The following is a 27,180-nucleotide window of genomic DNA, read 5'->3' as shown; positions in this document are numbered from 1 at the left end:
ATGGCCCTGCTGAAGAGGAGGAGAAGGGCAAAACCAAGAGACTGTTGCAGAAAACTGCTGCGAGAAGCCAAGCAGAAACCGTTTCTAGAGCAAGCACCGTGTGATTCAGTGTTCCACACCGCTTCAGCTGTAAGGCCCAAACTGATGCTGATCAGCCTGGCTGAGCCTGAAACGGGAGCGGGTGCCAGGCGGATCCCGTGCAGCAAACCCTCCGCTGCCCTTCCCCGGGGCCTGAACGCGGCCGGCGGCCAAAGGAAGCCACTTGGAAACAAACTGTCCGTCATCTCCGTTTGAATTATTTTTGTATTTTACGCATTTAGAAACTCACAACGTGTAAAGAGGAGGACGGGGGGGTAGTGCCATTTCTAGAGTGAGGCATTTCTATAAAGGAGCTTTTGCAATGAGGCCATGGCCCTGCACGAAGCCCACAGCCAACACCTCCCAGTTCTCAGCCTCCTCAACCCAGTGGTGCAACGAAGGCGGCTCCAAGAGCAGCTGCCCCGGCTCTCACTCCCTACCAAGGTCAGTAACTCTCCCTCCTCCGGTGGCCCAACCTACTTTAACCTACTGGGAAATAACACCACGACCACGAAATCCACAAGCAGCCAGGTAGGTGTCAGCCCAACAGGTTTTGTACCATTTCACAGGCTTTTTTAAAATGTGAAGCTTTTTCTCCATTTTAAAATCTGGCTGTGAAACAGCAAGCTTTTGCTGTTAAGTAGTGGTAAATAACGCATCAAGCTGGCAACATTTAGGAGGAAAGGTGCAAAAATCAAAACCACATAAATATATACATAACAAAGAAATTATATATATGATTTAAGATGTGCAGGAGACATGTAACAGAAGTAGTTAGAACATTTTTACACCAATATTTGGAGGCACAATAGTTTACACAAGTATTTCATACAAAATAAAGGCTTCCAGCTACAGCCTGGTGGTTAACAAATTTAATTTCCTGCTGTGCTTGGCACACAGCTAACTTCAACATCACCTGGGACAGAACTTAAGTTGAGCACAGATTTGAAGCCAGATTCAGGCATATCACACGTGAACATTTTCCCCTTCTTCTAACCCTAAAGACCAGGCTGGTTTAAAAGCCAACGACACCACTCACACACCAAACGCCGACACTCTCCGCCTCGATATCCAAATGCTTGTTTAGTTCCTCTGAGAAAAAAAGAGAGTTCAAAACCTGGAAATTGTCACAGAAGTCAGCATTTACCTGCTGGCCAGCTCTCCCTACACTATGAATGTCATTCTTGACACACAATTTGACTGAATTTTGCAAAATTTATCTCTGATCTAACCAAAATCACCCTGACTTCCGAGTGACCCATTAGCTTTCGCTCCCTATCTTCTCTAAAATGAATGGACAAGACACCATTGCAGTGTTTATCCTAGTCTATTTTATTTACAATATATACAGTTCCTACAGAAAACGGTTTCTCACAAAGGATATTAAATAGCAAAAACACAGCATAGCTCAGATCTGGGAACTGATGCCTGCAGCTAGCACACAGCCCGCAGGACAGGCTGGTCCAAGCTCCAGTGGGACGCCGGGGCGGGATGCTGGCTTGCCAGCTCCGGAGGGGCAGCAGCTGAGGTAGATCCAGTACACAGGAGGTACTGCACGCTCTGCACATCCTGCGGTACGACATCGGCCCGATCCCTCCGACGCGTCTTGCGGCAGCACATATTTATCCTGGTGTTGCTAAGCAAGGCTTCTTGTATAAAGGGTGGTTTTGTTGGCTGTCACTCTCTAGTCAGCAACTATGTCACTGGTGTGATTTGCTTAGATTTCACAGAATGCTTTGGACTCCTTTAGGATAAAAGGCACTATGTAAATCTACAGGAACAACGCTTTCTATTTTTGTAGGGAGAATTCAGATGGGCCATTAACATGTTGCTCTGATGCTGTGTACCATGAAATTACATCCTTATTGCTTAACACTTACATTATCATTAACTTAATTTAATGCATTCACTGTCTATTACCCAGATAATTCCAAAATCTGAGTAAGAAATGGAAAGCATGGTAACCTTGAAGACTGTATTCTTGTTATTTTTTTAGAATGAACTAAACAAACATACTGCACCTGAGAAAGTCTCCTGTCTTCCTCTTCTCTTCATAGGTGTGTGTTTCCACATTTAAATAACAAGTTACTTATGCTCAAAAAAAAATTTTCATTAAAAAACCTTCAGTTTTTGAAAACTGCATATGGAATGCCTTAATCTATCATCTTTTCAGAACTAGTGTGGGAATAGCGCAAATACTGAAGCATGTAAAAACTAGTCATCTAAAAATCAAAAGGCACCCAAAATTTACTTTGTTAGTGATACTTTCTTCTGAAATAGGAAGTATTGTGATTTCTTAAGATATTCCCTAAAAGCTGCCAACATCCCATAAATTAATGTGAAAACTTAGTGACATTGAGATACAAGCTCAATTTTATATCAGTCCACCATAACATTAAATTCACAAAATATAATTACGGCTTACTACTGCTGACCAGAGTCTCTGATTTTACAGAAGTATTTTGAATACAAATCCTGACATTTACAGAAAGCCTGTAGAGACAATCCAAGTACTAGTAAAAACACAACTTGGATGCTGTAATTCTCACCAGTTCGATGCAAATACAAATCAAAGGAAAACTTTATCCACTTAAGGCATGCCGTTTAAGCACTTCCCTCTACCTGTAACCTACACACTCAGGTGACAAAAAAAAGTAAACAACTAGTTTGCCTTGATTGGAAGTAAGAGACAGACAGAAGCACTGCAAGATATAAATTAAAAACAAATCCAAACATACCTAAAACTTGAGCGATTAATTCATTTTAAAGCTAAAAGAATGAAACAGATCTTAAAATTTCATTTAAAAATACTTGCTGGTGTTTTCAGTAATCACCAGAATCCACCTCAGAAAAAAGTATAAAAGCCATCACATGTACACAACCCCTACTTAAATTTTTATTGACATGTCTGAGAAAGGGAAACTTCTAAGCACTTTCTGTTTTGGTTATGAATACAGGGAACACATCACAGTGGGAATTACTCTATAAAGAGAGCTTACCTTTAGAGACTCCAGATTTCACTTTACACCATTTATAATATTATGACTTGAGAATCTGGACCACAAAATTTTGTACAGGCAGGCAGAGTCAAGTCTACCACAAAGACTCTACTACAAGCTTTACAAACAAATTTTTCCATTTGTCTTATTTGCACATGGCTCCTTCCTGGAAAACCTTTAATTTGTTAAGCTCAAATGTGACTAGTTAGGAGGTAAAAAAACAAAACCAAAAAACCCCTCCAAACCCCAAAACAATTAAACAGAAAAACCCACAAATTTTCCCCAAAACAACCAGTACGAGGGTTATACAATTGTCAACACTTCAGAAAAAAACCCACAACTTTAGCAAAACCTCACAAATGAAAACATCTCCCAAAACTCTATTTCCAAGGAGAGGAGAGATCTTCTTCAACGTCCATGTCATCACTCACCGAAGAAAAATTTTATAGAAAATTTTATTCAACATACAACATTTTCCAGCAAAAAAAGGCAATATACAGGAAGAGTTGTTGTACACTGCGGCTACAGAAACAAAATAAAATACTGGAAAAGAATGTAAAATTAAGTGTGAATTGCTGATTCTATCTTTACTGCACTCAAAACTAGACACGCGGCTGGCATTAGCTCCAAAATAAAAGGAAGCAGTCTGGGGACTGAAATAAAACTACACACAATGAATATCAACATCAGTGAAATTCACTTGCAGACTCACCCAACAAAATTAACTTCCAAGTGTTAAATTGTACATGTTCATTCATTAAATATACAATTTCATTTTTTCTTTTTTTCTTCTTTTTTCTTTTTTTTCCCCCCTCCTTTTTTATACAAAGTCAACAGCTTACTAAACACTAGTGAGCATGCCCTCTGTGCTAAAAGGCTATTTCTTGTGTTTTCCCCATCTCTTCCCACGTTAACTAAATTAATGATATTTATAATCCTTTCACTTGCGTTTGCCAACTTTTGAGTGTCATTCTCTTTGCCAGAAGATGGCATAATAAATCACAACGGTATTTATCAATGGTTGAAAATTTAATAAAAAGACCCAAATATCTTTTTTCAGGACTCAGGGCATCCATTTGGTAAAACGGGATGCAAAGTAATGACTAAATTAAATGAAAACTAGTTTATTAAAAAAGATTCTATGCAGCTGGAGGAGACAAAAATCCCGAATAAGTGCCAACAATGTACACAATGAAGTAGAGATTGCTATTTATTGATGATGTGAGTTCTTTGCATTTACAAATGCACAAAAATGTCATTTAAAGTATAACTGAAGGAAATAAATCTGATGTGAGTCTAAACATAAGACTTACTAGCTGCAGTGATGGTGAATACCATACCGAGAAGGGCAGCCAGCCAGCTTATGCCATCTATAAACGTACTACAGACAAATATTTTGCCAATGTCAACTGTTCTACTAAACTCTTCCCTCATTATGCTGACAATTGCCTTGCATTACGTTTACCATAAAATAACTCTCATTGGCATCCAAGCTTTATAAAAACACCTTCATTTTGCTCAAAAAGGGCAGTCAATAGATACAGAGAAGCCAAACTGAACAGCCTCAACAAAATAAAATTAACATCAGCAGCAAATCCTCTTGCTGAAGACTTCAGATATAGTGCACGTGTACCAAAGTTCTACAGTTGTTAAAAAGGTGCACACACACACTTATTTTTGTCCCTTGCCTTGACAATCTGGTTAAGTAAGTCAGTTATGGATTTTAATAGCTTTTTCAAGGTAAGTGTAGCGACTTCTCTTTGGGGCTTTATTGAAATGGTCAAGCCCTAGCCATGGCCTTGGATGAGACATGTTGCCTAGAAAAGAAAAGAGAAAAAAAATAATGAAGTTTTAAGACTAAATTGGAAAGTTTCCTTTACACAAACTACTCCTGTGTGCCCTGCTCACAGTTTGCTAGAAATCACAGGGTATGGAAGAGGGCTGCAGAACAGTCCTGCAGTCCACAGCCAACCGGGCAACTTTCCTGACCGTTGCTTTCCTTCCAATAATACATTTTACAGCTGTTTCTGGATCAGGTAGCTGGTTTTTCTCCTCTTCAGTCACTTAGAGGAGTTTACAGCAGTGAAGTGTGTGCTAAAGCAAGAAAACTACTGTTATAATTTATGGCCACAGGCACATCAAAGTACCAGCTTTCACCAAAGTGCTGAGCCTGTTTGAAACACGAAGGCATCCATCATCTAACTATGACAACCTACAGTATTTACCATATTGTAAGTTATCTCTGCTGTATTATGTTATTCTTATCGCTTACTTTAAGTGGGAATATTTGTTAAATACATATGAAATGCAAATAATCAGTTAATTAAGAAATTATGTAACTGACCTCTTCTTTATTTTCTGAGGAAGAAAATTGGTCATATTTGGATTGTAAAAAAAACATACAGATTTTTTCACTTGTTCAACCCAATATGGTTTCATCTACCCCTAGTTTTCATGAAAAACCACAGTCCACATACTTCTTGCAAATGGGAGAAATTCTCTTTTTAAGACATCCTCAATGCAGAGCATCAAATGTTCTTTGAAGTGAAATGATAAAGGCAGAAACCAAATAGCCCCCCAGCAAGAAAAGCACACTCCTACATTCAAAGCCATCAACTGCAACCACTAAAGCATAAAACACGTGAGCTTTCTGGTTGCCTGCATCTGCATTTTTGGATATATTTTCTTCAATCAAAATTATTTGTCTTTTTGTTTGACATAATGGTCAATGTCAAATATAAAACAGAACTGCCAATCTTGCTGAGATTACCTGAACGTCTTTTAAAGAAAGAAATGAAGTCCTACACCGCTAGAGCCAGCACGATCATTATTAGAGTGCATCTTTGTAAAAGCAGAGGGACACTATTGAAATCAGCTACGTCAATCAAATTAGAGAATGCCAAAGCTTTGGTTCAATCAGTCCAGCATGTGTTAAAACTTGGTATTTGTAGAAACACGTGAGCCCCACACCTTGAAATACTGCTTAGATGAGAAGGCATTAGAGCATTATATTATCACCCCATAGGAGAATTTCAGGGGCAGAATGAACTCTATCAAAGCGTATTATATCAAAGGGGCAACTTCCCATGAACTCTCAAACTAAAACCCTTTAATCTCACATTCCCTACTACTCCTACAAACAGTTCAAGTTCTCCTTTTTCCAATTTCTGCCATGTTCTGTACTTTTGACCTAGTTACCTGGTTAGTCTTTTGTGTTGTTTTGGCAATACCAGCTCTGCTTTGCTCAGGAAGTCCGACAGTTCATTTCAGACTCTTGCCTTCCCCTTCCCACCCCCAGAAAGATGACTCACAGAATACAATCAGGACTCTGCCTGCTCTGAGCAAACAAGAGAGAGTTTATCTGTCCATGGAGAAATGTCCACCTCCAAGTTCATCATCCAGAGACCCCTCACAACTAGTGCAGAAAGAGGTCCCTCCAGTGACACAATTCTCTGCTCACGGATGACTCGTGCAGATGCAGGCATTCAAAGTTTTGGCAAGTCCCCTCATATTCACAGCCATGAGCCATAAACCTAGCTGTGTAATGTACCACAAAGAGAGGACCTTTTGCTAGGTTCCTGCAGAGTACTCAATAATAGTATAGGTCTAACTCTCTATGGGTTTTGAAATAAATGGACAGTTACAGGTTTTCTTTACAACTGTTACGTAAATCCAGAACACAGCTTGGGGGAAAAAAAAAAATAAATCAGAGAAGGTTTGGCCCTAGCACAACCTGCCAACAAAAAAGAGCTCACAATTATCAGAAAAATAAAACTGCAGAGAGCAAGTTGTCCTCAATCTCGTTTCTACCAGACAGAGCAGCTCACAAAAAGGAACACTCAGCTAAGCTAGGGGAAAAAACCCACCGATGAACTCAAGGCTTTCAACAGAGCTCTGACTGCAGATTCAAAGGTGCCATTCCCAACTGAAACTCTCAAAAGATGACTGTTTGGAACCCCTGAAGGATTAACCTGGTTTCTCCTATGTGTAAATTCCTCAGAGAACAGAGCTTTAAATACCAGTCAAGTAAACAAGATGGTAGACCATCCACAGACAAATTCAGAACAGCGCTGCATTTGTAGCTCGGTGAATCACCTCTTAGGAAAAGAAAATCTAAACAGCATCCTATTCACATATGTAATACTCTTCTTAGATTCTTCAGATCCATTGAAGATACCAAGAATGAACAAGAAGCGTCTTCACTGAATGTAAGAATTCAAATACATCTTTGCAGCACACTTAAATAAGAATCTTATGAGAATGCACCTCAATATTTTTTAGGAACAACACGAGCACACACTCGATGTGAGAATCAAAGGCAGAAGGGAGCAGGTGGTCAATACAGGTAAGGTGCAACTGACATTGTAACTTTCTTCTGTAAAGTATGTTACATTGATATTTGACCCATTTGGCTACTCAAATGCAAACTTAACTCACAAGGAAACCGATTATTTAGTTATTTATGTGCCTATAAAATATATATTCTCAGACTAACATATACACTTAACATTGTTAAGTGTGCACACAAGTGTATATAAATACTTGCTTAGTTACTACATGTAACGTATTTCATCTACAAAGAACAATCTCTTTCTGCATCCTGAGTTAAGGATAATCACACTATAACAACTGGCAGAGCAACTTCTGCAGGTTGAAAGAATAGTCAGGTTGTCTAACAACTCACCAGGTTGGGTCTCAAAATCTTTCAAGTTCACTTCATACTCATCTTCATTGAGATATTGGTGTCGGCCCATCATTACAATTGCAAATTTAAACTATGAAAAGGAAAAAAAAACTGGTAAGATACCACATTAAAATAAGATACCACATTAAAATAAAGCCTTCAAGACTAATTTTATGGTCTAACGCGCAGCTGGTTATGAGTGGTACTCTTCAGGGTTTGACAAAGGCCAATCCTGTTTAAAATCTTCATCAACAACGGGATAAAACAAATGCTCAGGAATGAGACTGCATCTGGAATACTGTGTTCAGGTTCGGGCCCTCCAGGCAAAAAGAGGTGGCAACAAACTGCAGCAAGTCCAGCAATAGCCCAGTAAGACAGTTAGGGGGCCAGAGTCCACAGCATACAAGAAGCTAAGGAAATGGGTTTGTTTAGTCCAGAGAAGAAAAGGCTAACAGGGGCATCTAGTCTTCCACCAACGGAAGATTGTTACACAGAAGCAGACTCTTCAAGAGCTGCACAGCAAAAGGACAAGAGGCAACCATCACCAGTTGCAAAATGAAAAATTCTGATTACACGTAAGGAAAACAAGTGTCTTCACAATGATAGTGGTGATGGTCTAAAATACAGTGTCCAGAACGTGGCAGAATTTCCATCCTTGGGAGTTTTCAAATTGCACCTAGGTAAAACCCTGAGCAACCTGACTTAACTTCAGGCTAGTTCTGTTCTGAGCAGGAACCCGAAGTGGGCAGCCTCTAGAAGTCCTGCCGCCATCTAAACTTTTCTAGGTTACTTTAATGTTTTGCCGAGTATGTCTTTTGATGCAGGACAGAAATGCTACTCCTACACACCCTACCTAATTATTCTCAGAAAAAGCATTATTTAAGTCAAGTAACTGTTCTATTGATCAAAATCTACACTTATCCCAAATCTGTGGCATTCCAACCTCTTAAAATAAACTCATTTAGGGTCAAAAATCAGCAATAAAAATTCTCCCAACTTGCCATTACCTTTTCAAATTCTTTTTCTTGTATGTCCAGCATTGTCTGAATCCGCTTCATAACCTCTCTGAAGTGTTCACCCTAATAATTACAACAAGATTTTTAATGTAAAAAAACCCAAATCTATGAAAAAAAGGGATGCTGTTAATATTTCCTGCTTCAAGCTTCATTGAAATACATTGCCTTCATCTCCTTAATCTCTCAGTTATTTACAAAACTACACAAGTGTCAACATCATCCACTACAATACAGAGTAACAACATACAACTTGCTATAAATTCAGCAACTGTAAGTCTTATTGATTCATCATTATGCAAACTGTCCCATGAATTGACCAAGCACTGCTAGCGATATGTGCAAGTCAGGTTAAAGTTAAAAAACAAAGTTAGAAAATTAGCAGCAAAATAGGAATTTCAAAAAAAATTTTACATATCCTTCCTAAGCATATTACTTTTTAAAATCTCCACACCTGTGATGCTCCCCCTCAATTAGTAGCTTTTTGTAGTATGTTTCTGCATGCTGTGTATGTAAACTGCCAAAAAATGTGACGGATACCATCAATTTAATAGACCAATAATCTATATCAACTGTCATAGACAGGGAAAAGCAGTGCAAATGGTTTCCACCAGAAATTAACGTAGAGGTTTTACTTTACGTTGATCAAAAATATGGAAATATAGTAAAATTCTATGGGATGTGGACATCTTTCTCACTCCAAAACTTTTCTAAGAGTAGGTAATTTTCATACAAACTAACATACATGAACCAGAAAAAGTTTAGAAGCAAATTGCTAACTGCCCCCAGAAATACACTTTGATATTAAAAGAATTAGTGTGACATTCAGTTGGAGCAGCGCCACGTAAAAACTTAAGAATTTAAATTAAGCTTTCAAAATTAGCTTTCACTCTTGTATTAAAATCCAGCCCTAGAAGATAAAGCACATCAAATTACAGAAGTTATGAAATGCAAAGTCATCTTAGAAAATGTTCAGGAAAGCAAACTCATTTTTCATCATCACATGTCTCAGTAAGAAGCCAAGCAACCATGGCCTAGCCACTTTTGCCAAAAAGTTTGCACTGCAATTACTAAAAAGTGGTATTAGAAATAGGATTCTAGGTTTGTTGTGGGGGCGAGTGGGGGGTGTGTGTCTGTTAGTATTGCTTTGATAGTATTTCAAGTCCCTGGCTGATGCTGAATGCCTACTTTCTTGATATTGCACAGGCCCACTGAAACACTGTATCTATACTTGCAAAAGACGACTGAGATGGTAAATGATTTAACCATAAAAAGGCATATATCGGGCAGAACCTTTTACACAGGAGCAGTATTTTCCTATACACTTTTTATACTAATCAATTTCTTTGACAGTACTTTAAGAAAACATCATCAATATAATCCCACGGGGACAAAAAGGGAGGCATGTTGTACCTGGTGTATCCTCAGCAAGAATGGAATTCCAAATGTCCCAAAAACCTCTTTGTGGAAATGTGCCACTGTGATTAGCATCTCGTTTTCTTTATCTATATCTACCTGGTCCAGAGGAATTTCCTAGATCCAGACATAAAATTATGACTGCAATCAGCTAAAACTTCCCCAAAAAGTGACTTATTAAGTAAAACCGTAATTGATGTACTGTTACTGATGTAAAACGAGTCTATTTAAAAACGATTAAAAGAACCATGCTGTTTGAGAGAGTCTTTACAAGAGTCATTCATGCCTGGTATGACAGCATTTCAGCTTCCCCTACTCAGTAAATACTCTCCTGGCTTCCCCGAATGGCTTTTTCGACATGAAATCTTCCATCAGCTGTCATAGTAGCTGATAGCAATATGACAAACCTCTTGTTGTCTCCTCATTACAGTTTACACTGGAAACTTTTTTTACGTTTCTGATCTTTGAGGCAAGTTAACAGATTTACATGATAAAACGTTTAGGAAAAGTCACGTAAGTATCAAAATTTGGCTCAAGAAACTCAACCGAAAAGGAAACAAAGTCTTCTAGAATACTTAAGTTTAGAGTATGAAAGTGGGTTCTAAGCATAAACATTTACATCATGAGTCCTCAAACAAACCTTGGAATTATTGCTAAGGCAGCAAATGTCCTACGGACAAGCCCTTGCCAAGTCTTCATGTATTGTTATAATAAACATACATAAAAATTTAAAGAATGAAATCATTATGGGGAAACAGATGGAACAAAGGAAAAATTTTAAAGTATTATCTTTGAAAACACATACATATTATCATGTAATCTAGCTTGCTGCAAGTATCACAGTATTTGAAAATCAGAATCCAGAAAAAGAGAGTTACCGCTTGAGAGAGTTTCTTCTCTCAAAGTGAAGTTTTAAAGTTTCTTTAACAAAGTAATATTTACCTCTATTCGAAACGTTCGACTTGTTGCAGGCGACAAACACTCTAACAGCTCATCTTCCTGATGGACACCAATTATTTTGTAACTTACAATTTCTAGCAGCCTTAAAAAAAAACAGGAAGAGCATTAAAAAAAAGAAAAATTAAAAATCAATGCAACATTTCTTTCTCAAACCTTGAGGAGGATTAGTGTAGTCAGGATGTAAACAAATACTACTACTGTATTTGTAAAACTTAAAATTCAGTCTTTAGCTGTAAGGTTTCAAAAGGTTAAATTACTTCTAGCTCATGACAAAAAAAAGCCAGTACATGCAATTACAAGACAAAGGTTTTTAATTTGAATTTTTGTTTTAACTCTTTAATGATCTCACTTAACTCCTGAGAAGGGAACAGCATGAAATGCTTCAACTGGAAACAATTATTAAATTGTGAGTTAACAAATGCAATTGATGAAACTGATGTATCTCAAGGATGTAACTTTATGAAATACAAAATAAATGATGATACAAAATTTATATTCATAGTTAATACGAACTCTTTTAACAATGTGAATCTGGATGCTTTTTATTTTTAACATAGTAGCAGACTTCATTTGATAATAAAGGTTTCCACAGTATTTTAAATTCTACGGATACTTTTCTGTACAAAATCCACATGATCACATAAAAGAAATCAAAATCTTCCAGCTTTACCTTAATTTCCCTGAACCTTTTTCAGAGAGTTCTACAACTTTTTTACATTCTTCTAACAGGTCCCGCACACACCCATGCTTATCTGGATATACTGTTATTTCCTACAGAATTTGAAACAGAAAAATCATTAGAAAACTTGAAAATGTAAACAACCATATTAAAGCACAGAATACACTGGATTCTGCTCTTCATCAAAAATTCATCTTTAAAACAATTACTAAAGTGAACACCTGTGTTAATCTTCAAAGTTTTTGCTAAGAACTGGCACAATTTTTTAAATTGGGGGGGCGGGGTTAGGGTTAGGTTTTTTTGGTTGGTTGGTTTTTTTACCTAAGGTACATCTTTGTTCTAATTTTGTGTTCTTCAGGGACAACAGAGTGTGTGAATTGCACCATAATCACAGTCACACCAGCTTTGACACAGAAATGACAGCAAGTGTGTAACAGCCAGCCTCACTCACCTCTTCCCTAAACTGGCTATTTAGCCATATGCATTTAAAACTTCTTCTGTTTTCAAAATCGGTTATTTTCATTTTGAGCTTAAGGAAGAAAAGAAAAACACTTTAGGCATACTTTGTATAGGGCAGAATTATTTTTTTTTTAATTCACACCAATAAAATCAAAAGACTCTTACCTGTTGATAGTAAAGTTTTTTAGGTTGCCTAGGCTTGAAGAACTGCAGAAGATCTCTTAAAGTACCTTCATAATTATGTCTAAGAGGATTACCAGGGCCATCCCTGTAACTACAGAAGGAAAAAGAAAAACAAATATCTCTTTACAATCCATCACTGCTCCATAAATCAAAGTACCAAGTACATTTTTACTCTTGGCTTCCAGTTTCATATGACTGCTAGCACAGCCTAAGCAGCACTATATTAAGTGCTTTAGTGATTTTTAAAAACAGGTGAGCATATGGGAACAGAAATACCATTCACCGTGCGTGTTAACTCTCTTGCATGTTTACAAGCTCGCCTTTAATGCTGCAGGGTGGCAGACCTACATTCCTCTGAAACTACTAATACAGCAGCACATGCTTTAGATTGTGAAAGGTTAATTTGTGGGGCCATATGACACAGCAAATTCCAGAGTGACCACAGCACTGTAAACCATAAAGAGCTACTCAAATTACGACAGGCTCATTGATGATGAAGGGAGATACCTACAGGTTAACAAACAACAATCTACATTTGCATTAATACAAAAAGATGACGTAATATTTGTGTGTGCATTATTCCTGCAGCGTATACATATAACTACTTAATATGCTGTTTTCTGCTATAGTTTTATACAGATTCAAACTCAGCTTTACACAACTGTGCCTGAGAACACCACTTTAACCAGAAACGCCCCTTTTAGCAGCTGTAAACTTGTTAGATCATCATCATCTTCATAAAACTTCGTTTGCAGACTTTGGGGGAGGAGGGGGAAAACCAGTGAAGTAAATCCTGCATTTAAACCTGCAAAATCAGCAAAAATCCTGCTTTTATGTGCACTTGTTTCCCCCCCTCCTCCATTCTTGAAATCTGCATTCACGGAAACAGCACTTGCATTAACTTAATGATTTGTCCCATACAGTAAGGCTTTGAAGTAATTAATGATTTTAGAAATTTAAACAGTGATCCTTTAAAATGCATCCTTTTGCAATGACATTTACTAGAACTTTTCCAAAATGTGCAATTCTTTAAGGCTCTAGAGCCAGACATTGCAATACTTAAAAGTGTCTTTGCAACCTGCTGTGCATGCCAGAATGCTAACATTTTACTGGTAAAGAATTAGTTTACAACCTGGAAAAAGCTACAAAGTAACTGCCACCTACCTATATTTGGGCTAAGCATTTTAAAGAATAGTTTAGACACAGAACACCAAGGAAATTCATCTTACCCTTGGGACTTGAAAAACTGTAATAGCATTGGATCTGTATTAAGTCTTTGCGCAACTGTCTTTGCAACCTGCAAATAAAATTTTTTGTAAATTCTGAATTATTTCAGACAGTTATGACATTGCTCTACAATCACACAGTCATTCCTTATACCTCAAGAACATTATGCTACTGAAATTCTGAAAGACCCACTATGTCTACTTCCCCAAGGCAAAATAAACTACTATCTTTAACTTCTGAAGAGTTGACACAGAATAAGATACACTAAGAAAAAAAAAAATGAGGAAACTAACTGTTTTATTACAATAAATCACTGTCACCAAATGGCCACAAAATCCACAACAGCAGCTATGCTCCTCTTTTGTTTTCTTGTTTGTTTGGTTGATTTTGTTATTAATATTTTTTTAATTATAGTATTATTGGGGAAATAAGTAAGACGTGCTTTTTGAAAATTCCCACTGTTCTTTAACTCACTCCAAGGAAGTTAGCTTGCTGGGTAATATCACCACATTATTCCCATCAGTATATTTCATGTCACTGCCTCACAAAAAGCATGGGGATCCTCTATCTATTTTTCCCTTACCAAAATCAGCTATAAAGAACTTTCTCTTATTTAATTTTTACTTGAAGTGTGAGTTGCTGAAAGGCATACGATAAGAACAGGGTAGGAAGAGTCATCCCTGACTTCCCCTGTATAAGCAGATGCTCAGAGTTCCTGCCTTAGGTGACAGAAAATAAACTTGTCTGGTTTTAAGTTATCTTTCTGACACTGACAAAAGCAATTGCAGGAAAACTGTACGGAGTCAAATCTACTCAAGGCTTTTAATAGATCAGACCAACTTTATTTTAATTTTAAAAAAAAAAAGTTTCATTGTCCAGTTTTCCTCTCTAAACACCACCGGTCACCCTTTATGAACACAACAGGTTTGACCTGGTAGTGCCACTGAGCATTAAACAACATTCTGTGAAGAAAGCAATGCAGTTTGGTCTACAAAATGAATATTGTTGGTGATATTACAAGCAGAAAATAGGTATCACTAGATTCCCAAGGTATTTTTCTTTTAACAGCTAAAGCAGTTGAGCAAGTTTTACATATCACTTAGAAAGCAAATGCATAATTTCATTAGAATATCATTTCCCTGACAGAGCAGAATGGCATATCGAGAAAGAATCCTATTGTCAAATAACTCATTATTAATAAAACTGGGGGTTTTTTTAGAGTATTTTCTTCTCACAAGCATTAGTGCCTTCCTTAAATTTTTCATTATTACAATGCAAAAAGTGTACAAGAACAGATCTACTCTTTCCTAAAAATATGTATAATGTGCTTGAGAACTAATGTAAAAGTTACTTTCAGAACAAGGGAACAAAAGCAGATAAACAAACAGGACACATGCCTGAAAGTAATTCATCCTATTGGACAAAGTAACAACAAAGCCTGGGTCATTGGGGATGGTTTTATCACAGAAAATGACATCCACGCGATGATAGAGGTCTCGGAAGTATTCTTTAGCTGTTGGTAGTTCACTGTTATCATTTTCTGGGTCATCCCTACAAGAGCAAACAAATGATAATACCATTACATACCCCATTGTTACACATACAAGCAGTTAGGGCTTTTAAAAACATGTTCTACAGTAAGTCAGCAACAGTTGAGAGATACAGAAATAAAGTTTAGAAACCTCTTCAAAGAGCCACCACTTGTACACAGTAGAGCTAATACAGTCAGGAGTGTTCCACACCCCTGAGTATTTTTGTGCAGTGCAAGGGCAAACACACTTGCACTCTGCGCTCACTCATTTGGCAATCTGGCAATACTCTGATTCCAGCTGTTTCACAGTGGCTTTCTAGCAGTCATCTTCCCTCCCTCCCAACCTGGCACATTACTGCATGTCTGTATAACACTGCCACAGCTTTCCATATACTCCTATATTAACTGCTTTGCACAGAGGCCAGATGTACAATAGCACTCCTTGAACCACAGAAACAGAACCGTCGGCACAGACACTGGTTTGGGTCACTACTGACTGGTACCCCTAACCTTCTCGGCAGAGAAATAGCACCAGGGTACAAGCTGTGCACTTACCCAGGAGTCAGCAGCCAGCCAAAGGTGCATAACACCAACTGGGTCAACAGGGAATGCGAGTTCCAAGGCATGACATGAGAAATACATTCATCTCACATAATCTGGGGTAAGAGTGCTGAAGATAGACTAGCTGGCTTCCACCCACTGTCAGCCCATGGAGAGAAACACAGCAATACAGTTGGGTGTGACCATCAAGAGTGAGAGCATAGAAATGCCGACTTATAGCCCTGACAAGCTTATGAAAGATCCCTTTAATGGATACAGTATGCACGAGTTCTCCTTTTGCCTTGGAGAAAACTCCAGTTGAAGCACCAGTACACTTATTAGTCGCGTACGCTCAGGCAAATCAGGAGCATCTCATCACTGTGGACCAATATGGAACTTATTGTGAGCATGAGTAAAAGGAAAAAAGGGAAAGCAGTTTAGTTTAGTTCTAGGCCAAAAGGAGCTCCAGGCCAAGAGCCTTGTACAGCGGTAATGGTACAGAGCCCGAGATTTGAAATGCTGGTAGGCTCTTCAGTGTCTGAGTTACCGTGGCTCCAGGTAAAAAGCTGCAGAACTCAAGACACATTGCTGAACTCTTTGGTAATATTAAGACTCTTAATATTACTCTTCGTTAATATTAAGACCTATTTTAGGGTATTGGTTTCCTAAACTAGGATGAAACCTTCTTTTCCTTAAATATGTGGCATGTGATAATTAAAACACTACCAATATTTTTTTCATTTCCCCTTTGAATAAACACATAAGAACTGCTGAGAACATGTCTACTGTTGGAAAATTACACTTTGCTCTTGTTAAAAATGCTAAGTTAAAGGAATTTCTGCTTTCAAAGTGAATCAGGTGATTTAATTGCAATTATAAGCTGGCCCCTTAAAATACATACTTCTGAAAAACTATGATGTCACCATCCATGAGTTCATCAAGAGCTTTATCAAGAGATACATCATAGTCTTGAATCCTTTCTGTTAAATTGGGTTTAACTTCCTGCAATAAAGAACAAAAATTGTTGATCACAGAATAAACAAAAGACAAAAAAAAGGTCACAATTGCAAAGAAATAATCAGATAAGGTAACCTGTATCTTCTTTCAACTGAAACAATGGATGTGTGTGTGTGTGTGTATGTGTGCCTGAGAATTAAATGTAATCTTAGCTAAGGTCCAGATACATCTAATTGTTATTGATAAAGCTGGCTGCTCATTTTTACCTTTAGAGTCTCACTCAAGTTATCTTAATTTTCAAAAGTTTTTATCATTCAGCATTATCTTGTTAGCGCTGAAAAGTTTCCAAAATTCAGAGATTAATTTTCTACTGATGCAGCTTCCAGGAAGCTTGGAGAACCCTGATTATGCTCACTGATTTTAATAATGCAGAACTTTTGTACAGCAATTCACTTGTCTTTTTTTTTTTAAAAAAAATGTATTAAAAATGCGTATATTATAAAATATCTATATGCATATTATGTATTTACACTTGTAGGTTGTCCTCTTGGGATAAAAGCACGTGTCTTAACAAACTGGAACCAAACTGCAACCCTGACCCGCACAGAGTAGAAGTACCTGACAGTTCTGCTTTTCAGCACGGAAGTGTGTGTGCTCCCCTGGAACCACCAGAGAGAGCAGCATGACTGCTAACAAAAACGACAATTAAAAAACAATTCCTTGCTCTGACTATAGCAAGGACTTTGCCTTGGCAAGATCTGCGTCTTCAGCACTCAATAAATCCAGCAGTTATAAAGATTTGCTATTTCTGTATTTGGGCAGAAACACGTTAGCAGACTGAGTATTTTGTTTGCTGACTTCTAACTTAGGGAAGGAAGGAGAAGATGCAATATTTTCTCAACTCCGCTGTCTAAGGGCGGCACTGAAAATACAATGGTCAATACTGTTAGCAGCATTAGCTCCTCTAACACTGCGACTTGGAGGATATGCACAGATTTAGCACAGAAAAGCTGCTCATGTAAGACTTCATGTAGAGACTTTTTGTTTTTAAAGCCTCGCACTTCTACTTGTTTAATTCTAAATCTGTTCTGAAGTTAACTATCTGCTGATACTCTCTTGCAGCACTGTAGACGCCAAAGCTACAGGTTACAGAGTGCTTACGATTTATGAATTACCATTGTTATGAGCAACCTTTCTTTAACCAATAAAGCTTCTTTTCTCTTATAGCATGTAAGAGACAAAAATGTTACAAGAAGTTTATCAATCCAAACCTCATAGAGGATAAGGTTAGTTTCTTGTGGAAATCCTGCTCTCTCACACATAACTGGAAGCAAGTCACCTATTGGAAAAGAAAAGGAATGTGAAATGCGTTGCATTTTAGCTACTAGCAAAAATAAAAGAACCTATTTTTCTACCCTGGATAGTTTTAAAATGCCTAAGAAAGAGAGCCTTCCAGGTGAAAACTCCCCTTATTGACATTCAATCCAGAGAGAGAATTTAAGGTTTTCTTCCACTTCATCTGAACAACAAAAAAAACACATGTGCAAAGCCATCCAAGATCAAAGAGATGGAATAAAACTGTTCCTTCCCCACAGAAAAATTTTAATCTCTTTAAAAAAAAAATTAAGGCAGCTAAAATACAAAATTAGAAAGCATGTACAAGTCAACAAATGAGACATTCAAAATGACAAATCCAAGTATTTTTACTCAGAGGACATTTGCCGAATTCTTTAAATGGACCCATATGAAAACCAAGGCTCACGCCAAATTCAGTCTGAGAGGCTGCTCTCAGGCTACCATAGTGAAAAGTTGCACAAGAGTTATTTTTAAAAGCTATTGCAGAAGTACATTCCAAAAAAACCCCAACACTTGAAATAGAAGTGGAAAAAAAGAACAACTGGGGAGCAGTATCAAATCACAAAGCTTTACAAGCAAGTCTGAAACAGCTGTTTATCTTCAGCAACACCTGGTGAATATAGCAAACCTGTAACAAAAAAATTAACTGACAGCCAACAGTGTATTATGGCAACACTCTCAACCTTGCAGAAAGTTTCACTGACACAACATGGGGAAGAAAACCATCAGGTGTTGAGAGAAATCAGAATTTGTTTCTGTGGCCTACCTTTGATTTCAGTGATAAAACTAGTATTAAAAGAAAAGATATGCAATCTATTGCCTTTTTAAAAATCTCAATTATAACAATGAAATTGAATTTTAGAACTCACGAATTTTACAGGATATAGGTGTGTAGATATGTCCACAATAATTCAAACTCCGAGTCTTTGGATCATACATCTTCAGAAACAACATTACATCATCTACAAGTGAAGAAACAAGATTTAAGTAAGGCTTATTTGGACAGGAGGGTATCTTCTACATATTTTTCTTTAAACAGTAACAAAAGACGTGTCTTTGATTTATTAATCTGATTAACACCCTTAAAATATTCTAGAATACTGAATTTTTATCAATCAACTTTATGTATGTATGCATATATAAAAATACAAAAATTTATTCAGTGATTCTATAAACATGTGAAACGTCTTGCCCTTAAAGATGAATGAGGGGAAAAACTGCATAAAAAAACCTAATTTCAGCACTGTAGTTTGATGGATACATCAATGTCACCATTGAAAAAAGGAATGCACAATGTTTTCTGAGATACACACAAAATAAAAATATTTTGTATTTACTCAAGTTTTATCATATATGCTTACGATCTTTATCAAACTTGGGTAATGTTGCTCCAGTAGCAGCCATCTCTGGATCTACTGTTTCCAAAAATATTGTCCATGGATTTTCATTGTCACTGAGCTCAATCATCTATGCAGAAAGATGTGGAAGAAAAAAAGAAGTCTCTGGAGAATATAATATAACCTGCTATCTGCATTTTCATCAGATACAAGAATTTTACGACATTCTATGAGCGGAAGAATTATTTTTTTTTTTAGTTGCGTTAATGACAAGAAGTTTACGAAGTTTATTAAGAGAAACAATGACAGACATAAAAACACCAAAAAAAGTTTCAATGAAGCACTAGTGATAGGGTTTATTTAAAATGGACCTATTTCTTTTTAATTTAAAAAAAAAATATACCTACAGCTATCTTTATTATGACAAGAAAATTACTTCACTTTAGAAGTAACAGGACAGTGAAACCAATCACTATTTTTTGCGGTATTTAGACACAATATTTTACATTTTAAGCAACACATTTCATTAAATCCAGAGGTTTTGCCCAAATAATGGAGGACTCAAAAAGACATTTCTGTTTGAAATCTAACATAAAAATCATGATCATGCTTCTTTTCATGGAAGAAAAATCATGCACCACACTCCTCCCTCCTGTCCAAATCAACCCACTAAATCTCAAATCTTCTCACGTATCAAACTTCACCACATACATGTTAAACTAAAACCCTGAAAAATCTGATTTCCCAAACTTACAGATTCTTAAAGAGAACTAAAAATCATGGGTGATGTACAGAAATAATACCCTCTATCAATGAATATTTACCGTTTTATTGCCATCTGCTTCATTATCTAACATTGCAGGTCTTTTTGTTCCATTACTTCTAGCTTGCATTGGCCATAATCTGATTTGATCCTGGGGAAATCCCTAAGAGAAATAAAAGTTGTGACAGGAAACAAAAAAAAAAAAGGCTAGGATACTTTTATTAAACCCAAACAGATCTTCTATTTTCAAAGGTCTAAATTATGACTGCTGCCAATACCTGAAGATAAAGACTATGAAGCAACCATAATGTAATAGAATAAATACATACAGATATTCAGCTACAGAAAACTTACCATTGTTTGAGAGAGATTTTGAACAAATTCTGTAAGTGTGGAGTTTTTTAATACTTTGAAAACAGTGTATTTCACTTTTTCTTCATCATACATATCATTGCCTTGGTGACCACAGAACTGATCCTCTGCCACTATCTGAAAAAATTACATTTAAAGGTTACTATTCATATTAACTCAGCTGCACAGTGTCATACCTTCTGATGATGCTTTACTATGCAATGTCACTGGCTCTCTGGATAATGGCACACTGCTAACACTATTCGTGTTCTCATGAAGAAAACGTGCAAGTACACAAATTATAGTGAAATTTAAAAATTGTGATTGATAGTCAAATCAGCGTAATTAAAATACACTAATTCTTACAAATCGCGAACGATTAAAAACCAGTTGTGCTTAGATCCCAATCTTGGAAACATGTGCTCTAACAATCTCGGCACTTAAAAAAAGGCTACATAATTATTTTACTGGTGTAATGCAAGGAGACTGGCCTAAAATGTTTCCTGTATCTCCCACAGCTCCCATGCATTCTTTGTTAACAGAAAGACAAACGGTGCAACTCTGCCAGTTTCTCCACTGAAAATTGCTCCAGTGTAAATGCAGTGTAAAACAAGCTGAACTTCACTGGTATCTCTACTTATGAACACCAGAAGGAAGACACAAGGAAACATGGAGGCAAATGGAAAATGGGTTCTATTTTCTTCTGCCAGATGGGCTCTGGAAAGAGCCATAAACAGGGTTCCTTAAGGCAATTCATAACAATCTAGTCCATCTGGCTTTTCCAAAAAGATAATTGCAAATATAAGCACCGTCTCCTTCTGCTTCTACTTGATGAGCTCAGTTTGGCAGAAGTCCAGGACTGCAGCCTGTGGCTAGTTACATTCTAATTTTAGAAAATAATTCCTGAAGGAGATAAAAGTGCAGTGGCAGGGCAGCCATTTAAAATAACCTGGTGCTTTTCCTTTCACCTGAACATACTATTTTTACTTGCAAGCACATAACTTCTAGAGAAGACGGAAATGTCTGTAAACATACAGTACTGTTTGTCTCATTAGGATTTGTTGCATGTGTAAATATACTTACAAGCACCAAAATCGTTAATTTCACTTCAAACGCTACTTCCAAACACAAATTCAAAAAACTGAAAAATCAAGGTTTGTCTTGGGTGGCTCGACATTCTTAATTTTAAATGGTAAGGAAGGTGCAACTTGATCTGTTTCAAAAGCTGACCTGCACTTGCATATAGAGGTGAGCTTCTTGCCTCTCCTTCCTTTTCTGAGCTTCTATCCTTTTCTCTTCTTGTAGCCTTTCTACAAGTTGTTGAGGGATATCATGGTCCGTGACAGGCTGCAAAACTTCACCTACAAAGCAGATTTTTGTGATGTCATTTCAAGATTCATACCAAACAGCATCTTCTTCATACACGCTTGACTTCCCTCTGATTTGAAGTCAAAACCAGCTTTTTTCATCTTTTTAATTAAAAACATGGTTTGATATCATGTTTTGACAAAAGAAGCATTTTCTATCCTGAGCCAAAATGCACTACTTCCATGAAATATGTATCAGACTTCTGAATAAATATTCATTTTCAGGATTAAAAAAAAAAAAAAAATTACCACCACTCGATTTTTTAGTATACATGTATCTACATATTTTTAATCAATTGGGTCTAGTTTTCATCACTGGAATTAGTTCACCAATTCCTCCATCCTATAAAATAATCAAGGCTAAAGCACTGTGCAGATACACAGTCTTGACTTACTGTGTTAAGACAAGACAACACTAGATTAGCACGTACTTCCCAAAAGTGAGAGAAAGGCTGGTTGATCCCACAGAATCTATAAATTCTAAACTGTAACTAATAAAGCCCCTTTGTATAGGAAAACTGTCAACAATTCAGAAATAAAATACAGCCATAAATTCCTGTATGTAAATCTAACTTGGAACACATGCAGAGTATACATACTTAATTTTGATTCCCTGATGTAAACCAACATGTACGCATTCGTACAGTGCCGTACAGATAAGTCATCGTCATGACCTCCATAGTTGTGTTCAATCGCTTCTTCCTTTGTACATCTTGATACAACATCATCATCAAATTTACACCACTAGAGAGAAAATTTTATATAAATATAATTTTACACATAAAAACATGTTCTTGAATGATAAATTAATCCTATTTCTGGCATGTCTTTCAGCTCTTTGAAGTAACTAAAATTGCTCTTCAAGCAGCATGAGTTTAAAAAAAAAAATCTATTTCAGTATAATTTGTGCTACCTGCTACTTGCACTCAGCATAATGAAGGCCATAAATACCAAACCTTTACTGAAATATTTGAACATTTTACACTGAATATCAAAAGTCCAATAATTATTTGAAGAACTTTTTCTTAAGACTGTTATTCAAATATCTAACATTTCTATAAGAATTTCAGAAAATTGACCTTATTTGTTATAAAATAAAAAGCAGTTATGTACAAGAGATCTCTTAATTTGTACATTTAACGTAATTTACAGCGAATTTCAAATTAAAGCAATAAAGCCAATTAAGAATGAAAGACGAATAGTGACACATTCACAGCAAAATCTGATTTCTACTCTTACTGTGAACAGTCATGTACACACAAAACCAGTCAACTCAAGGGATGAGGCACCTGACCTATAAACAACCAATCCAATCAAGTCACCTAAACCTGTAACAGTGGGACATGCAAAGATACTGAACTTCTGAGTCACGGAAACATTTGAAACATTCGTATTAGCTTCAGCATAAAGTCAGCCTAAAAACATGCTGGATAAAATTCGATTGCAGAACTTCAACACATATACACACACAACTGAAAGGATTCCCTTAGTTAAAAGTCTTTTGCCAGAAGCCAATAGCAAAGATGAAGCTGCTCCTCTTAAGAAGGCAAGTGATTCTTTAATGCCTCCAAATGCAGGCTCCTCCCTAAGAGCAAAAACTACACAAAGGCTGCTGGTTTTTCTTTTTGCAAATACAAAGTAAGTTTCCCAAATACATTAGAATAGGCATCAAATGAAAAGGTATCAAGCTAAGAAATACACGGAGAAGTCAAATCCCTGTGTGATGAAGTGGATGGGCCAGCACGCTCTTCTGTTAGGGAACAAAAATTCAAAAGACTTGCTCATTATGAAAACTGCAAGTATACATTTGCACAACACAAATATATTTAGGTGCTTTTCAATACTCACTTTGCCATCCCCCTTTGGATTTAAGTAAACAACATAATGTCCGCCATGGTTATCTCCACTGTGTACTAGAACTGCATGAAGAATGTAATTGGCAGGATCTTTAGGATCTGTTTTTTGCAAAAATTCATCTAGTGGCAACTGTTCAGGAAACTCAAACCTAGTTTTGAAAAGAATTAAGAGAGTTGTATTGTAGTTAAGACAGACATTATGCAGGACATCAAGTACTTACTCCTAAAGCAAGTTGCAAAAACTGAACAAGTTATTGTTACAATGCCAGGATATATTGCATGCAGTGGCAGATTTTGTACTGATTTAATGTGGAATAAAAATAATCTTCCTAAGCACCTGAGAAAAAAAACATGCCCTCAGTAACAAGGGTAAGAGCGCACCTTACTGAAATAGTGCTGCTTTGGATTCACTGTGTCAAGGGAAAAGCTCAAAACCTGTTATTTTCTAGTACACAAATACGGCTTTTCTAGCACAGGTACCACTGGACTGGAACGTTATTTTGAAATGTCTTTCAGCTGCTGCAGTCCCACCTTCTTGGTGAGACCAAAATCCCTGCAATACAGATTTTACTTTACAACCAACAATGTATCTCCTTGAGAAATTATCAGCCTCTACTTACAGAAAGTGGGCATGGAAATAGATGGAGGGAAAGCAGAGGACTACTTATTCATCCTACTCACTCTTGTGGCAGCCTATGGGAATGTACCAACTTTCCACACATGGCACAAAGAATGTTCCACAAAGAGTTAAGATACATTCACTTGTTTCACATCCAAAACAACAGCTACAAATGACTATTTAAGTATTCAATTTGTCATTCAATCAGTGTACCTTTTGGGGACCTCTAACATGTACCAGTGCACACACCTGCTTCTTGGAGTTGATTCAAAAATAAGATTTTGGCAAATTATTTTTGATAAAATACATTAACAGGACAAAATTCTACAATGAGAAAAACTTACCTATCATTTATCTTGATGTTTTGGTCAGTCTGAGGATCATACATAAATCTCATGAGCTGTAGGTGTAATACTGGTGGTAATGTTAGGAACTTCACACCTTTTTCTGCCTCCTAGACATTTTGAAGGAAATAGATGGTTGAAATTGCAAGATTTTTAGCAACTCAAAACACTTGTTTGGGGCAGACACTCTTCCTAGACACTTTTTATTTTATAGGGTTGACCACACAACGTGCACCAAAGAATGTTCAGAACTGGGGTGGAAGTTAACTGTCTTAATGCTGCATCAACCTTCCCATGAGCTACTCCAACAACACTTACAAGAACTCAGTTCATTTAAATTTAGGCCATTCACACAAGCACATGTGAACATCTCACTGCATTAAGAGCAAGTTACCTGTATTAACAAAATTAAAAGAGAATACAGAGGAGAAAACTCATTTGTGATCAATTAATAATTTCATGCTCATTGTATTCTGCCAACAAATATTTGGCTACCACACTGTACCTTCCTAAGAAAAGCTAAAGCATATATAGAACATTACTCACAAAATCTGGTATATGGAAGCTGCAAAACTAAGCTTTAGTAAAACAAGGGTTTTTAAAAAGAACTTCAGCTTCCTACAGCGGGTGCAGCAAAGTGCAGCTGCAAAGCTCAGAAACATGTGCACACACATAAATGTTTAAAATTCCACGGGTTCATTTAGAGTTCTTGTTGACGATACAAAAATGACCTCTCTAAAGTTACTTTTAGAGCTATTCCACTTTTTTACTAGACACATATAAAAACAGACTACTCTTAGAGGAAGAACTTCTCAGTCTTGAGATCAGTAGAGAAGTTAATCGTTCTAGTCACTAAAACACTTACAGGTATAAAAGCAAAATTCAGTGCTGATTAGACTGGTTTAAAATCCAAGCTCCATTTAAGAAGCCTAACAGAAATTAAGAGGACCTGTGTGAAAGCTTGTCTGAGGAGAAAGATCACCAAAATCAGTTGATACAGCCTAGAATGGGTTTTGCAACATTTTTCTGGCTACCATAGCTTTGTTAAGTTATTTTATCAAGGACAGAGAAATAAAATTTAAAACCAAATTAAAAAAAAATACCTGCAAGCCATGTTCTCCTGCATCGTACTTATTATCACCATCCAACTGTTCCACTGCAACATAGTCAATGAAGGACTCAAAAACTAAATGAAAAAAAGATTGGGGAATTGCAGGGAAGGAGGAAGAAAACTGTAAGTTTACTCTACCCTGGGGGCTTAACAATGTATTAATCAAATAACATATTAAGACATGAGAGCTTGTGTTTGAGTATTTCTGTCTTTATTTAAAAAAAAAGTTTTATATTGCTTAAGAATGTCAAGAAATGCACAAAATTGTAGGGGCATACATAAGAGTATCAACAGATTTTAAAAATCACATAATTACACTGTCTGCCAAATTCCTATTCTCACTTTGCAACTGTTAAGTATCAAGCTAGATGATTCTGTTTGCTGGACTATTACATGTCCTTTTTCATGTCTTGTAGGCCAAGTATTTGGTAAAGTAATTATAGGGGACCACCATTACACTGCTCCGATCAGTTCATTCTTTGTATTTGCTTATTACTATGGTCAAGTCTAAATAAGAATTTATCTTCTCCAAGTTCATCTTCATATATAAATTATAACCTGCTGTGACAACACTACTGTTATCACCACGGCACAGTACGCACTTTTACAACACCAGGAAAATTCCTAAAATTCACAGGAGTTTTATGAAAAGGAATCAGTGAGAGAATTAGGGAGGAAAGAGCAGGGAAGAGAAATGGGAGAAGGGAAAAAAGTAACATAAGCAAAAAAACATTTTCTGCAGAAAATGTATTCAATGAGGTGTCAAAAGACCCTTTCCTCTGAAATTAAAGCAAGGATATTTCAAAGTGCTAAGCACCAACAAACCCATTTGAAAACAACAGGCACTAAAGATGTCCAACATGTTGAAGTATTTGATTGATGCATACCACAATGTATCACTTACTATTTTTCTTTCCCTTTATACTTAGTTGGATGTCATAATAATCTTCTATTCGTTCAGATCGATAGTCTACATGTTTGCATTGGATATAAGACTGTAAACAAAACCAAAAGACACAGAATTTCAATGTATACAAGCAGCAGTTAACTTAAATTTAAAAAAAAAAAATTTAATACATACCACCATCTTTCCTCTGAACAATTTAGGAATAGTGCCTTCTACACACGTGCCTTTCATTTTATTTTCCACATTATCAAGGAGCTGAAAGAAAAATTAGTTTTTACATAGGAGAAACTTATAGGTTTTGAATTTATTCATCACACAGATGACTACTTCATTGATTAAACTCTAAGTCACTTGCATAAAAATGAACTGTTAGTCTATTTGTACTGGCATCTCCTTTCTAGTCCTTTAAATCCTCCTCTTCCCCCTAAAAACTGCACTAAGGA

General features: G+C 36.7%; 1 protein-coding gene across 2 annotated transcripts in view; it reads right to left on the bottom strand.

Annotated features, from left to right (window-relative positions):
- Positions 1-3,513: 3,513 nt before the first annotated feature.
- Positions 3,514-27,180, bottom strand: part of USP7 (ubiquitin specific peptidase 7) — a 73,856-nt gene continuing 50,189 nt past the window's right edge. For both annotated transcript variants that reach the window (XM_059826175.1, XM_009807400.2), the window contains exons 9-31: positions 26,912-26,992; positions 26,735-26,825; positions 25,823-25,905; positions 24,720-24,829; positions 23,749-23,905; positions 22,500-22,644; positions 21,764-21,894; positions 20,537-20,671; positions 20,244-20,345; positions 19,444-19,549; positions 18,952-19,044; positions 17,998-18,065; positions 16,671-16,771; positions 15,096-15,249; positions 13,701-13,768; positions 12,454-12,562; positions 12,281-12,358; positions 11,821-11,921; positions 11,133-11,232; positions 10,188-10,307; positions 8,769-8,840; positions 7,762-7,852; positions 3,514-4,894 (exon numbers count right to left, since the gene is read on the bottom strand). In XM_059826175.1, coding sequence (XP_059682158.1) covers positions 4,788-4,894; positions 7,762-7,852; positions 8,769-8,840; positions 10,188-10,307; positions 11,133-11,232; positions 11,821-11,921; positions 12,281-12,358; positions 12,454-12,562; positions 13,701-13,768; positions 15,096-15,249; positions 16,671-16,771; positions 17,998-18,065; positions 18,952-19,044; positions 19,444-19,549; positions 20,244-20,345; positions 20,537-20,671; positions 21,764-21,894; positions 22,500-22,644; positions 23,749-23,905; positions 24,720-24,829; positions 25,823-25,905; positions 26,735-26,825; positions 26,912-26,992 — 2,403 coding nt within the window. In that variant the 3' untranslated portion in view covers positions 3,514-4,787. The remainder of the gene's footprint in view (positions 4,895-7,761; positions 7,853-8,768; positions 8,841-10,187; positions 10,308-11,132; positions 11,233-11,820; positions 11,922-12,280; positions 12,359-12,453; positions 12,563-13,700; positions 13,769-15,095; positions 15,250-16,670; positions 16,772-17,997; positions 18,066-18,951; positions 19,045-19,443; positions 19,550-20,243; positions 20,346-20,536; positions 20,672-21,763; positions 21,895-22,499; positions 22,645-23,748; positions 23,906-24,719; positions 24,830-25,822; positions 25,906-26,734; positions 26,826-26,911; positions 26,993-27,180) is intronic.

This window comes from Gavia stellata, chromosome 18 (genome assembly GCF_030936135.1).
Source record: "Gavia stellata isolate bGavSte3 chromosome 18, bGavSte3.hap2, whole genome shotgun sequence".
In the NCBI taxonomy this organism is placed as follows: domain Eukaryota; kingdom Metazoa; phylum Chordata; class Aves; order Gaviiformes; family Gaviidae; genus Gavia; species Gavia stellata.
This window is presented reverse-complemented; position numbering and strand designations above follow the sequence as displayed.